The sequence below is a fragment of the Polistes dominula genome, unplaced genomic scaffold, assembly GCF_049000335.1.
Source record: "Polistes dominula isolate Pdom_NZ unplaced genomic scaffold, Pdom_raw_medaka contig_32, whole genome shotgun sequence".
Lineage (NCBI taxonomy): Eukaryota > Metazoa > Arthropoda > Insecta > Hymenoptera > Vespidae > Polistes > Polistes dominula.
In genome coordinates this window covers 282875-296736 of record NW_028300880.1, presented here as the reverse complement: position 1 = coordinate 296736, position 13862 = coordinate 282875, and the positions used below count along the sequence as shown (strand labels likewise).

The following is a 13862-nucleotide window of genomic DNA, read 5'->3' as shown; positions in this document are numbered from 1 at the left end:
AAGAAAATGTTTGATTTGTTATTAGGTGTTGCACACATGCGCAATGTTCGGAATGTCAAATAAACAACATTAAATAAAAGAAAGTTGACACAGAGGACGACACATGCCAGTCTGAAGGGGAATTCCAAGGAAGATGGTACTCTTATCATATACACGGTGTTTTTAAACAATACACATTCCTTTCGATTAATTAACAATTATTTTAATATTCTAATACACTTTTCTTTTATTACAGGTAAATTTTACCCTCGAAATCATCACTGCGCAGGAATAATAAAATAATTTTATTAGAAATATTATTATCGTTTACACACATTCGCAACTTTCTAAAACATTGAAATAAACGAACTTTCACGTAGGTTAACGTACCAGTCTAACGGTGAATTTTAAGGAAGATGCTTCAACAATTGCTGTTTATTCAATTTTTATTTATTAATTAGACTATAATATAATTATTAACCCTTTTAACTCGAGGGACAACTTTTACATTTTATTATTTTATATATTTTTGGTACATTTATCAAAGAAAACATCTCGAGTTGTTGCATCCATCAAATCAAGTGATGATCGAAAACTTCTCCGATGCAAAGGGTTTAATGTATTTTTGCATTAGGTTAAATGTCCAGGTTAAATGTATTTTAATTTGAAATACAATTAGATGCTTGTTCAATGAATTCATATATTCGTGAATGAATTCAATGAACTATTATAATTCGTGTAACTCATTCATTCTTCTATAAAGAAAACGCATCTCGCAATCATTCATAAAACTCACACACCATACTAAAAAAAAAAAAAAAGAAACACTAAACTATAACCTACCATAATCTTATTTTATTATAAGGTTTTATCTAACTCTTTTCATGTTGGACAATTACTTTTCAAATGCTACGTAAAGCTTTTTCTTTTCTTCGTAGTAATAATAATAATAATATTAATAATAGTATTGCACCTTTTTTTTAGGAATTGAATTTTATCACATGACATTTTTTGTTAACTTTATTTGTTTTTTTTTTTTTTTTTTTTTTTTTCATTTGTAACCGATCTTAAATTTTTATTGCGATTACTAGTCTTTGTTTTTTTTTTCTTTTTTTTTGATTTGCGCTTCTGCTCTTCTTAATACATAAATAAATATTTATTAAAAAATAAGAGAAATATATATATATATATATATAGATAGATATATATATATAATAATATAAAAATGTAATATATGAGAATTAAGCACTGGTGCAGGTTGATGAAGAAGAATTGCCTTCTTGTATATCACAATGACAGTCACCAGGAATGTCCACGTAGTCTTTACGGTTCCTGTGGAAAGATTAATTTTATAGCAAATTTTGATCTCCTTTAGAAAAACCAAAAAAAAACCTTTATTACTTTTTCAACCATTTTATTTTCTAATGATATATCATATAAGTTCAATTTGTTTTTTTATTTCAAATGAATTATTCCAACAATATTCTATATTACTAAATATTAGATCGAGTCATAAATAAATTCCGTTTAATGGCATTTCTGCGACTGACAAGTGCAAGACACCTTTCATGGTGTTTTTTTTCTTTTTGCACTCTTTGCAATTGTTCAACGTATCTCTTGGATTTTGTTCCAATATTACCTTTAAAAGGTTCGTCAAAGTCGGAAATACGTCCTTGCACTCGGTACAAAGCAATTTCTGACTGCCCTATCAGTTATCAATTCTGCACTGTATAAGCTGCATATTTTTTCAGTTGCCACTTTAGTGCTATTGCCTTATTTCAATTCTTCAAGCATTACATGTCGAATATGTACTTTTTACAGTTCCATTTCAGTGGTTAAGAAAAACAGTTAAATGTAACATTGACTGCATAAAAAAGTTGACAGAAGACTAAACTGAATCCTCATCTATACAGTGATATCAAAAATTTGTTTGTTCCGAAAAAATAGATTCTACGGAAGTTACTTATGACTCGACCTAATCATTTTCTAATTACTTACACAATAAAATGATCAATCTTTAAACAAGCATGCTTAATAAATAAAATAAAAACATGCCGCATGCATTTATCACGGAAATAAAAAAAAACACACACACACATAATATTAAACACACGCACATATACACACACATTTCCGTAGTGATGATTTTTTTTTTTAAACAATTGTTATGTAAAAACAATGAAATACATTTATAAAAAAAAATTCTGTTTTTAATTAAATAATAGTTTGAATGAATAGGGGGGAAGTATTGAGTAACATACGTATACAATATTTATTTATAATTATTTTGCTATAATTATATACAAAATAGAACTTTGTTAAATTATAACAAAAAACAAAAAATATAATATTAGATTAATTAATTAAAAAAACGCGCATAAAAATGTAACAATCGTCATGAAATAATTAAAAAAAACAAAAAACAAACCTTTACTAATCTAACTTAAGTAAAGTTAAATAATAGTCTTTTTCGTAATTCTTCAAGTATGATCAAGTATATAATAACAATAATAATGATAATAATAATAATAATAATGATAATCGCACATATGAACCAACAACAACCGACCCCCATATATAGGAGTCGTCGCACAAATCCTATTTTCTAGGGGACGATGGGTTAATTTCTATGGGACGATAATCACGCGACAAAATATACCATAAATATTTTTAAAAAATAATCATTTTCCCAAAAAGCAACAACTCTTATTAAATAATTTCGTTAACATTGACGGATATATAATACTGTGTTAATATCAATACGTATTTATAATAATAATAATAATAATAATATTAACATTAATATTAATTAATAATGAAAAATAGAAAACGTTTAAAACGTTTATAATAATACTAACGCAACAATAAATAAATAATAATTTATCTACCGTATTTCAAAAAACAAAAACAAAATGATCATCCGTATTTTCTTATTTTTGTTTCAAGCATTATTTTCCATTGGTTAGAAAATGGTTAATATATAAAATTACACATGAAATATTTCATTTGAAATAATAATGGGACGTGTTTGTTTGATGAGATTAAATAGTAATGCCGTTGATAGATGCTCGCTTATACTTTGCCATTCAGGTCGATTTCTTTTTCACTGATAAATCTGTAAAATCAAAATTCTTCCTTTCCCTATCTCTTGCGTATATACGGAAAATATTACGGGGAAAAAAATTGACAAAATTTGGCAATAAAAGAAAGCATGTCTTGTTTGTTTAAACAGAGCACTTACATAAGCACATATTTATCTAATTTATTTCGAATAATAATTGAAACGATGCAAAAGGAAAAATGCATTAGCAAGGCTGAAGTTTTTCACGCGTTAAAGAGGTTGTAAAAAAAACAAATAAATAATAATCGAACGAATTATTGGGTAATAATTTAGCTTCAAACTATTTATTTACATTCTACGAGAGTGAGTTATTTGGATAATAAAATCATGCATTTGCTAAGTAATAAAAAAAAAAGAAAAATGTTTAAATGGCCTTTCAAAGATATCATTATCTAAGCAGGGAATGCTGATAAATGTTTGTTTTTGTTTTTTTTTTTTTATACCAATACATGCAACATGCACTTGATTACTTTGTTAGTCGAGTTATGTTCGTATTAAAAAATATGAACGAATAATAAAATGTTAAAAAGAGAAAAATCAATCATTCCAATATTTCAGAAGTTAAATCATACCTGTACAAAACGTAATGTTGTATAATGAAAAATATATCAAATGCTACAGAGAAGAATCCAAGTCCAAATTTCGTTGGATCACCAAAGATGCTTTCCCAGTCGTCTACAAATAATATTATTATTATTATTATTCATTTAATTAGACAGTCAAATTTTATTACAAATCAAATGTAAATCTAGGATTAGGATTATAATATGTAATTGTTGTTGTTACCATAATTATAAGCATTTAATATCATCTGTAGCATTGACAATACACCACCGGTAAAATCTAAAAATATATTTCCAATGCTCCAACCAACGGTAGACTTTCTTCGATAATTGTAAAATGCTTGTGGCACGTATTTGATAAGTGTTATACATAATTTAACGTAACTGCAGTAATACAAAAAGTCCAGCCACATTATCACAGCTGTGACGGCAAGTAACATAGAAATAAATATAAATATAGCGAATAATGCGTGAACGATACGCACCGTAGTAGAAACTCTTTGAGAACCAGTCTAAAAATTCATTACAATCAATTATTATTATTATTATTTTCAAAGGAAACTATTTTCAAGGGATTTTATTAGATCATATAATTACCTCATAAATAAAACATTGGACGATAGTTATCACAGTTGCGAATACTGCATGTAGAGAAAAAAATATATCGTTTACTTGTACAGGATTCAATCCTTTTGGATATCTATTAAAATATTCTAACTAAACAAAAAAAGGAAGATTAATATTAATTAATTAAATTCATAGACGTGTAACTTGATTGTGACGTGTAATAATTCGTTAAAACATACCTCTATTTCTGGTATCCAGAAAAGACCACAATTAAATAACGCATACATAATAAATCCAACGAGATTTAAAGATAAATAATCAAAGTTAAGGCCTACAACACTTTGGCGTTTGTAATTGCTGTAGATTTGTGGATAAAAGCTTACGCTCCATGCTAGAAAATAAATCCATCCTACGACAACGCTACAATGATAAATGGTATCTGATTTTTCCACTGTCACTCTAACAAATGCATCTGTAAAGCTGCAAACAAAGAAAAAACAAAATGCAATAAAATGTGAAAATCAAATGAAATAATTTGTTTCAAAAAAAAAGGGATCAAATGTTATTTACTTCAAATTAAGGGTATTTAATTGATCCTCGGGTATAATGATTATTTTATAAGCAGTCATTGTGTCATGAAATGCTTGATAACGTTTTACTTGGAACAATTAATTAGAAAAATATTAATGAAAAAGACACTTGTATAAACTGAAACGTAAAACACTATAGGAACATTTTGAACACTGAGGAAAAATGAGTACACACACACAGCACCAAATCTGGACATAGACTGACTGAATCTCATGTTTCAGATTTGATGACAAAGTCAGGTCAAAAGGCTATCTGTACAATTACGGTTGAATACTGGTAATGGGAAGTATGTAACGATTGGAATCTTTTCAAAAAACTTCTGTTAGTCAGACCAAATAAACAATGCATGGATTGTTGGGCAGAATTGAAACAAATAACATTATCTAATGGTACGTATTCAAAAGTCATTATTTTCAAATATAACATGACATTTGTATGAATATTATCATTTGCAGGATGGTGTTACATAAACGATGCCAATGATGTAAGAGTTAAAAGAAAAAAAGAAAAAAAAAGAAAGAAGGAAATAATATTTGTCATTAGGTTATCAGCAATCTTAATTCAAATTTGATAATTAATGTTTTATTTTATACGTACACTGTAACATCCGAAGGTGTGACATTTAAACTGAGAGTTGAATGTCCAGCGGAAATACCTTTGACGAATATTTCATATTGCAATTTATCGGTTGTAGCCACAAATTCAGGTGTCTCAACGGATATTAAATCTTTGTGTTGTATATCTATGATTACTTTTACATTTTGCGATAAGGGTTTTCTGTCAAATAAAAATGTCAATCAATTAGAGATGAAATGGTTTATTCAGATATCTGCAGTAAAGGATTAATCATCAAGTGTTAAAAACGTTATCTATCTCGTTTAAAAATAGAGGGAGAAAGATAATAGGAAAAGGGGTGGATAACAATGTGATTTTCTTATGCAATAAAATTACAACCGATAAGAAATGTAATAATAATAATAATAAAAAAAAACACACAGGTGTACATACGTTAAATATACGTTGAAAGATTTCCTTTGATTAAGTCCTACTTTAAGATCATGTGTAGAAACGTTGAAATCTGCCCATACGCTAACTAGAAAAACGTTTCAGTTTTTCAAAACACACATTCCTATGAATTTAAATGTCTCATTTAAATATAAAAAAAAAGAAGAAGAAAAAACTCACCTAACGAGGTTAAAAAGAAGAAGTAAACCAGAGAAACCATCTTTTCAATTTCTGAAAAAAAAAATAATAAAACAGTAACGGTCAATTTGAATCGATATATCCTTGGCACAGAAATAATTCTACTCGTTTATTGTGCATTTTGGAGTATTTCAACGATCTGATATAAAAATGTATGTCACAATGTAAGTTTTATAATCTCACGCACACACACATATACACACACACATGTGAGAAAAAAAGATACTTGGCAAGAAAGAAATGCATCGTTGTACAAACCGCATGAGAAAGTTGCTTGGTTAACCTCGTAACGCAAAGCTTACTGGTGAAATTAAGAAATCGCGAGCCACGTTTTGATATATTCGATATGAATGCATAAATTGTGCAGTAATAATGTATGTGTATGTCCTTCAAAATGTATTTAGATTTAACAATCAATTTCTTCACACCAATCGCACGTTTTTGCGACGGTGTTGAAGAAGATTGTCTTACGGTGGTGATACACATTGAACAAAAAAAAAAAAATAATAAATATTCTTCGTCACGTAATTGATTTGAAAGCAGGGAAAAAAAAAAAAAAGAAAAACAACTCGTACGAATCGTCGATATTAAACGCGTTGAACTTAACCTCAAAAGCGCAAAGACTTTTGAGTTTGTTTGAAGTTTCAATAGGGGGCATACAACATATATAACGAATACTTTTTCTATTTTATAATTATCCTACGTTCGCATTAATGAACAAGTTCAAAAACCTTTTAGCAAGAAACAACTGGGAGAACTGGGGGTGGGGGGAGGGCTCTGTAATCGAAACTTTTGATAATAGAAGGGATGCAATTAACGTATTGTATTACAAATGTAAACATTTGAAACCCGATTAGGATACATTACATGAGTAATACCCCTTCCAATCGAACGACGATATAATTGAACAAAATTTACATGCCAATCATTTTCTTTCTTATTTCTTGCCAATTGTTTGACCCTATAAAAGATTGTTGAAGAGAAAGAACTCTAAAGGACGATTATTGAAACGATTGAAGCAATTAATTTTCCTACAAGACAAGACAAGACAAGACAAGACAAGACAAGACAAGACATTCATCGTTTTACTAGACAATATACTTTAAACTAATTGGACGAATATCTGTGTAATTCGTTATTTAAACTGAAAATAATTGTCAAGATAAGAGACAAAATATCTTCTTCCAAGTCTTTCGAGATTGTATCATTCTTCGTATGCGTGGAATATATTTTGTTGCTGTTGCTGTTGTATTTTTGATAACATTTTGAATATTTAGAAAAAAAAGTAATTCCCCCCTTAAGAAAAAATCGATTGACAATGTAAACGCAAATGTTAAATGCATTGTCTGGATATTATTCAATGCTTTTCAATGGAAAAATAGAACAATGGTAAGTTGATGCGTTATGTCTGACGTTATTGTTTGATTATCATCGTATGAAATGCAAGAAAGATATGAAATTGCAACGAATGATGAGACTCGTTCACTTGCCAACAACTATTTCCTCATATCTGATGAACAAATAAAAATATCATTGGCCTTCAGTCAGCATTATTATTCGTTTTAACGATAGAAAAAGACTAGGAAGATATATACATGATTCTAACTCTGTCAAATTTAGTGGGTCAAGTCTTGGTGAAATTCCATCGTGATTAGTAGAAAATTTGTTCTGTGATTTATCAAAGAGGGCTGCCGAGATAAACTCGAGAAGGATAATAGATAACGCGCGTTACGATGAATCAAAATAAATATGAAAAGTATCGTAACGATCTTACGATTAATTATGGTATCATATTGTCCCTTTTTGTCTTTTTTCTTTTTTTTTTTTTTTTTTTGAAAAATAATTAATGAAGACATTTGCATTAAAACAAAAATGTTATTGTCTATCGTACACAACCGATAAACAACAACAACAACAAATAAAAAATACTCCGATAAGTATATTCATTAGTCTTATCATTTGCATTAAAACAAAAAAAAAATGGCAAAAAAAATACGGTGCCGAATATATTTGCAACAATTGTATAATTCTACCTGCGAATATTTTTGCACTTTTAATAAAAGTCGATAACGCGTTTTTATCTTTCCCAATTGTTCACTAAAATGCAACTATTTATTCTCAACATTTACGTTAAAATAATTGCATTATTATGATATCTTAAAAGCATACTACTAGCCTTTTAGAAAAGGAAATATATTCAAATGACTAGTTCGAATATTTCATATCGGTTATTGATAAAAAATTAAACACGTGGAAATTGATTAGCATACGATAATGTCTGTTTTCACGGTCATTTATATGATTACACGTGACACGCACGTCATAAATCTTTCAATTGAAGTCATATTTCTTATTATTCACTTTTTCATTTGTCACATTTTCTTTTTCTTTTACCAAAGTAGCTTTTTCTTTGGGCTATAATTATTTGTCCAAATGAATCCTTCCGTCAGATAAGGCGCGCGCGAGCGAGCGAGCGTTTCGGTTTTATTAAACAAATTTTCGTCTTATTTTAATATTACGTAAACTTTTTTTATCTACGCAGATATATAAACCGTATAAATTTGACGGTAATATCATTTCTATCAAATTCAACGATTTGTTCGTAAAGTAAGAACGTTTAGATTTCATTAATTTTTAACTTTTCAATTAAATTATTAATTAACGATCGTGATATTAATTTTGGTTTTTTTTTTCTCTTTTTTTTCTTTCTATTTATACGTATATTGCTTACTCACATATTTGAGCTTGAATTTAAGGTTTAGAAAGTATTACAATCTTCTTAAGGAACTTGGCTAGTTTGGATTCTTCCTGTAAAGACAAAAACACGATTAAAGGAAAACGTGTTCCTTGTGAAACTCTGAACACGTTTATTTATGCAACTGCACTCAACTAAATTACTCGAGACTTCAAAAGCTGTGAGTAAATGAACTATAAAAAAAGAAGAAAAAAAAAAAGCTATAAACTATTATCAGTAATTACCTAACAGATATAATAAATGTCCATTCATTTTTGTTTTTTGTCTTACCTTCAAGTTATCCTAGATTCTTGTTGAGTATTAAAACAATCCAGTGATTCACACTTTCGTCAGATTTCATTGAGGAAAACCAAAAACTTCCTTGCACCAGCGTATTCAGATGATTTCCAACAATCTAGTTTGCCGATGGTATCCTATCCCATTTATTATTTTTCGCATTTTAATCTTTTATCCAATTTTCTTTTTATCCTTCAATCACTCAATTGAATAATTTTTCGATTATATTCCTTTGTTTTTTGTTTTTGTTTTTTGTTTTAAGCACTAATTATTAGAAAACGCGTGTTAGAGTATTTAACTAGTTGACGATAAGATTGAGAATGAACAAGTACAAAGCGATATCTTTTAACTCTACACCTTTAAATAGATTAAAAAGATAAATGCAATATCTTTCTATATATATAACAGAGAACGTGGTTACATCGGCAAAGTCAAGATTCCTAGTGACTTGTACGACCACGAGCTCCTCGTATATATCAATTTCAATCGTTCTACGAGAAAGAGGAGAGTAATTCCCCTCCCTCTGGCAAATCTTACTTTTTCCTCTTCTTTCAACACCCCTTCCTATCATATAACATTTCTCATCAGTCATACACGAACTTTCTTTTATTCGATAAAAATCATTTTTCTCATTTACTAATCACCTTCAATCAACTTTTCGATAACTCGACAGATTTCAAATTAGATTAGCAGAAAATGTTTTAATTATAACACGAGATTGTTGATTAATATTTGATGATTACATTGAAATATTGAATTTATTTGTCAATGGTGGTGGTGGTGGTGGGTCCACTCAAGTGGAGTTGTCATACTTAAAATATTGATTGCATCATCAACTGCAAAAAACCGTATCGTCCTAGATTTATCACCGCATCAGAATTCAAGATTCTATTTTAAGTATTACAGAGTGTACGATCGATCCTATTTAGCGATAGACGAGAAGATACATTTTTTTTTTGTTTAATCTTCCCCTCCCACTACCACCTTCCCCTCTCTGTTCTCCTTGTGTCGGTTAATCATACCAAGAACGGTCAAGAAATTTTATGCGAGTCACGCTAATCGATCTACGAGTACGAGAAACATCGTTCAGACTCTCTTCTTCATGGGCTTTTAGAGTCGAGTCATGCGGGAGATCAAAAAGATCAATGGATTGTAATTAGTTGTTACTCAGTTAGTCAAGAAAATAAAGAAATACATAGAAATGTATATTATTTTTACCGATGAATATCAAGAAAGTGACTCTCCGGGGCCCTAAAACTTCATTTCTTTTTAAACTAAACTATTCATCATGATTTATTTTTTTTTTTTACTTGGAAAAGACAATTCTTTGAGTATTTCTTCTTCGTTTTTTTTTTTTTGCTTTTTGCTCGAGATACGTATCGTTACAAATGACCATGGTACCTTCCGAGACTTGTTTTAATAAAATGAAAAATTACGAAAGAAATAACCAACATTTCCAAGAAGAGAATATACCAAAAAAGAATTCTTTATACTTTCAAGATTCATACACGTGTTGTTAATTTGTTTTTACTAATTATTAAAGTATTAATCTTTTATATATACAATTGTATATATATATATATGTGTGTGTGTGTGTGTATTTAAAAAATAATTATATACAGCGTACATAGATAATGAAAAAGTATTTAAACAATTTGACACTAAGTTACATTTAGTTTGAAACAAGACTCGTAACAATTGTAATACGCAGCCATCGTAGTTTTTTTTGTAACAACTATTTTTATAGTTGAATTAAAAAGGTAATACGATAAAATGACTCGACAAAATTCAATGAGTATAATCACAAATCAATCGATTACTTACCATTGTTTTACAATCTATAATTTCATTTCAAGTAGATTACGATTGATATCGTAACATATTTTCTAGATTCTAGTTAACGATAGATAAAATTATATTCGTAGAATCTTCTTCCTTTTTACTTATCATGCTCAAGAATAATCCCAAAACAAAAGAAAAAGTATAAAAACAAAAATACGAGTTACGTTAATCGATGTAATTAACATCACTATCGTTTCATATGAAAAACGCAAGTTAAGGTTTCTTCATAACAGATATATATATATATATATACTGTAAATGACTTTTTTTCTACATTTTCAGAGATAAATATAATAAAAATAAATAATTATAAGTAAATTAGTTTTATCTATATAAAACTATTATCTATAAAAAACGATAAATGGAAGGAAGACAATTAACTCGAGGTGAAATTTAGTATAAATTGATACGTCGTACGAGTTTATAATATTAAAAATGAAACTACATTTTGTCAATACATTGTTCATTTCATTGGCAATATTTGTGCCAATAACAACGAATGGATTGAATATTTTGTCATCAACATTATGGGATTTCATAACGATAAATCATTTCAACGAGAATAGACCAATTTTAAAGAAATACGATTTCATAATAATCGGTGCTGGTACAGCAGGATCAGTGGTAGCCAACAGATTAACAGAAAATCCAAATTGGAAAATATTATTGTTGGAAACTGGTGAAGAAGAGACAATTTTATCGGATGTACCAGCTGCAGCACCAGCTGCATCATTGACCAATTCTATTCGTACATATTTTGACCAACCATCAAAACCAATGACTGAAAGCAATGGTCATTGTTTATCATACAAAAATAAACGTTGTACACTAGGAGTGGGTAAAGCTGTTGGTGGTTCTACCACCATCAATTTTATGGCTTATGTGAGAGGTGAGCCACAGGATTTCAATGATTGGGCAGCTCTTGGAAATCCTGGATGGAATTACGATGACGTTCTTCCGTACTTTAAGAAATCGGAAAATTGCAAAATACCCGATACAACCGAAAGGTATTTGTAGTATTTCTTTGTTTTGTGTAATACACGTTAAGAGAAAATATTGTCAAGTCATCGAAATAACACAACACGATTTCCATTAGATTTCATGGTTACGAAGGATACTTGGACGTTAACTATGCTTCCTATTCATCACCGATTAAAGATATATTTTTTAATGCCACCAAAGAATTGGGATACAAAATAATCGAGTACAATTCCGACGCGAACATTGGATTTGCCATAACTGAAGCTACCATACGAAATGGACATAGATTGGATGCCAGTAAAGCGTTCCTCAGATCGATCAAAAAACGCCCAAATTTCTACCTGTACAAATCTTCAACGGTGACAAAAATAGTTATCGATGAAAAAACCAAAACAGCTGTAGGTGTTCATTTTGTTAGAAATGGGAAAGATTATTTTGTTAGAGCTAGCAAAGAAGTCATCCTAAGTGCTGGTACGTAATTAAAATAATAATAAAAAAAGTTCATCGAAAGTAATCAAAGTGAATGAAACAGGTGCCATAAATTCACCGAGATTGTTGATGCTGTCCGGTATTGGACCAAAGGATCATTTAAGTTCTTTCAATATCAACACGATTGAAGATCTTCCCGTAGGATTTAATTTTCATGATCATTTGGTCATGACAATTTTTAATTTTATTTTAAAGGAACCTGTTATCAACATATTAAGTTTCGACAATATTTTAAATTATCTACTCAAAGGAACTGGCCCATTGACTGTACCTGGTCTAACCGAATGTCTTGGTTTCATATCAACGAAAGATAACAACAACGGTACAAAAGGTATAAATTTGATAATAATTTGTAAAATACTAAATACTTTGTTATAATAAATATATTTTCAATGAATACAGAAGAGAATATCCATGAGAGACGAGACGGCGAGCTACTTATGGCATTAGGGGGTTTCGTTGGCACAGGATCTCAAATTTTCAAAACAGTTCTTTCATTTGACGATGAATTTTATGAAAGTGTTTTTGCCAAGTACGTAGGGATGAACAGTTTTTCCATTTTTCCAGTACTGATGCATCCTAAAAGTCGTGGAAGAGTTAGTTTAAAAAGTTCCGATCCCATGGATGATCCTATCATTGATACCAATTATCTTGATCACGAAGATGACATGAAAACCTTTATCGACATAATCAAAAAGGTATTTTTCTTTTTTTTTTTTTCAATCACAAATATTTTATTAATTATTGTTGAATATTTGTTGAATATTTGTTGAATAACAGATGATCGAATTATCTTCAACGAAATCATTTCAACGTTACAACATCACCATGGTACCCGTGAAATTTCCCGGATGCGACCATACGGAATATTTGTCAGATTCTTTCTTAGCTTGTTTAATACGACACACTGCTGGAACATTATGGCATTACGTTGGAACGTGTAAAATGAGTCCCAGAGATAAATCAGGGGTGGTTGATCCTCGATTGAAAGTATATGGTATTAAATCGTTGAGAGTTGTTGACAACAGTATAATACCAACTATAGTCAGTGGTCATTTAGCTGCTGCAGCTTACATGATTGCTGAAAAAGCGAGTGATATGATCAAAGAAGATTGGAAATCAAATTAGAAATTCATTTCTTTTTTCTTTTTATTAATCATACTGAGTTAATATTACAAAAATAATATTATTATATTGGTATGGTAATATTTGTGGTAATATTTTATATTATGTGGATGGTAAGTGGTGAGAATGATTTTTTTCTTCATTTTCATTTTTATTTCCATGAATCATCTTGTTTTATCCCTTACTGTTTCCTTTCGTTACTAAAAACCTACAAACAGTTTCGTTCATGCCCTAACACGAAAGGGTTAAATAATATAAAAATTCTATTTAAAATCCTGACAAAATAAATACTACGCGTATAACACGTCCGTTGTCTTTGGTTACATTCTACATCTATCGCTAATTTTCTTCCTTATTTACACGATCAAGT

General features: G+C 29.4%; 2 protein-coding genes and 1 long non-coding RNA gene across 10 annotated transcripts; 2 read left to right on the top strand and 1 right to left on the bottom strand.

The window, feature by feature from the left end:
• Nucleotide 1: 1 nt before the first annotated feature.
• LOC107069770 (uncharacterized) lies at nucleotides 2-5340 on the top strand. 2 transcript variants are annotated; one of them, XR_001476155.2, is made up of 3 exons: nucleotides 2-136; nucleotides 5043-5210; nucleotides 5277-5340. It is a non-coding gene; the product is annotated as an uncharacterized LOC107069770 (long non-coding RNA). The 2 variants fall into 2 exon arrangements; XR_016177770.1 differs by having other exon boundaries at nucleotides 118-235.
• Nucleotides 270-9494, bottom strand: Ctns (lysosomal cystine transporter cystinosin). Of its 4 annotated transcripts, XM_015327329.2 has the most exons (10): nucleotides 9050-9111; nucleotides 8760-8832; nucleotides 6007-6057; nucleotides 5830-5914; nucleotides 5419-5598; nucleotides 4470-4710; nucleotides 4261-4380; nucleotides 3887-4175; nucleotides 3673-3775; nucleotides 270-1311 (listed from the first exon to the last, which is right to left on the bottom strand). In XM_015327329.2, exons 3-10 carry the CDS (start codon nucleotides 6044-6046, stop codon nucleotides 1221-1223), a joined length of 1149 nt encoding a protein of 382 aa, XP_015182815.1. In that variant the 5' UTR covers nucleotides 6047-6057; nucleotides 8760-8832; nucleotides 9050-9111; the 3' UTR covers nucleotides 270-1220. The 4 variants fall into 4 exon arrangements, with proteins under 4 accessions (XP_015182815.1, XP_015182817.1, XP_015182816.1 ...); XM_015327331.2 differs by lacking the exon at nucleotides 8760-8832 and having other exon boundaries at nucleotides 9050-9494; XM_015327330.2 differs by lacking the exons at nucleotides 8760-8832; nucleotides 9050-9111 and adding an exon at nucleotides 6283-6709.
• LOC107069763 (glucose dehydrogenase [FAD, quinone]) lies at nucleotides 6036-13842 on the top strand. Of its 4 annotated transcripts, none has more exons than XM_089175737.1 (6): nucleotides 6036-6176; nucleotides 11180-11904; nucleotides 11994-12349; nucleotides 12411-12698; nucleotides 12770-13065; nucleotides 13148-13842. In XM_089175737.1, the coding sequence occupies exons 2-6, from the start codon at nucleotides 11333-11335 to the stop codon at nucleotides 13493-13495; spliced, it is 1860 nt and encodes a 619-aa protein (XP_089031863.1). In that variant the 5' UTR covers nucleotides 6036-6176; nucleotides 11180-11332; the 3' UTR covers nucleotides 13496-13842. The 4 variants fall into 4 exon arrangements, with proteins under 4 accessions (XP_089031863.1, XP_089031859.1, XP_015182812.2 ...); XM_089175733.1 differs by having other exon boundaries at nucleotides 6045-6188; XM_015327326.2 differs by lacking the exon at nucleotides 6036-6176 and adding an exon at nucleotides 8803-8939.
• Nucleotides 13843-13862: the final 20 nt, after the last annotated feature.

What these genes read in the sequence shown, in the direction of transcription:
- Ctns (XM_015327331.2), bottom strand. Translation starts at nt 6,046, where the DNA reads ATGGTTTCTCTGGTTTACTTCTTCTTTTTAACCTCGTTAG. An exon ending in CTTCTTTTTAACCTCGTTAG is followed by an intron (nt 5,915 to 6,006) that starts GTGAGTTTTTTC and finishes ACGTTTTTCTAG; the next exon opens with TTAGCGTATGGGCAGATTTC. An exon ending in ATTAAATGCTTATAATTATG is followed by an intron (nt 3,776 to 3,886) that starts GTAACAACAACA and finishes TATTATTTGTAG; the next exon opens with ACGACTGGGAAAGCATCTTT.
- LOC107069763 (XM_089175737.1), top strand. Translation starts at nt 11,333, where the DNA reads ATGAAACTACATTTTGTCAATACATTGTTCATTTCATTGGCAATATTT. An exon ending in AGAAGTCATCCTAAGTGCTG is followed by an intron (nt 12,350 to 12,410) that starts GTACGTAATTAA and finishes TGAATGAAACAG; the next exon opens with GTGCCATAAATTCACCGAGA. An exon ending in TAACAACAACGGTACAAAAG is followed by an intron (nt 12,699 to 12,769) that starts GTATAAATTTGA and finishes CAATGAATACAG; the next exon opens with AAGAGAATATCCATGAGAGA.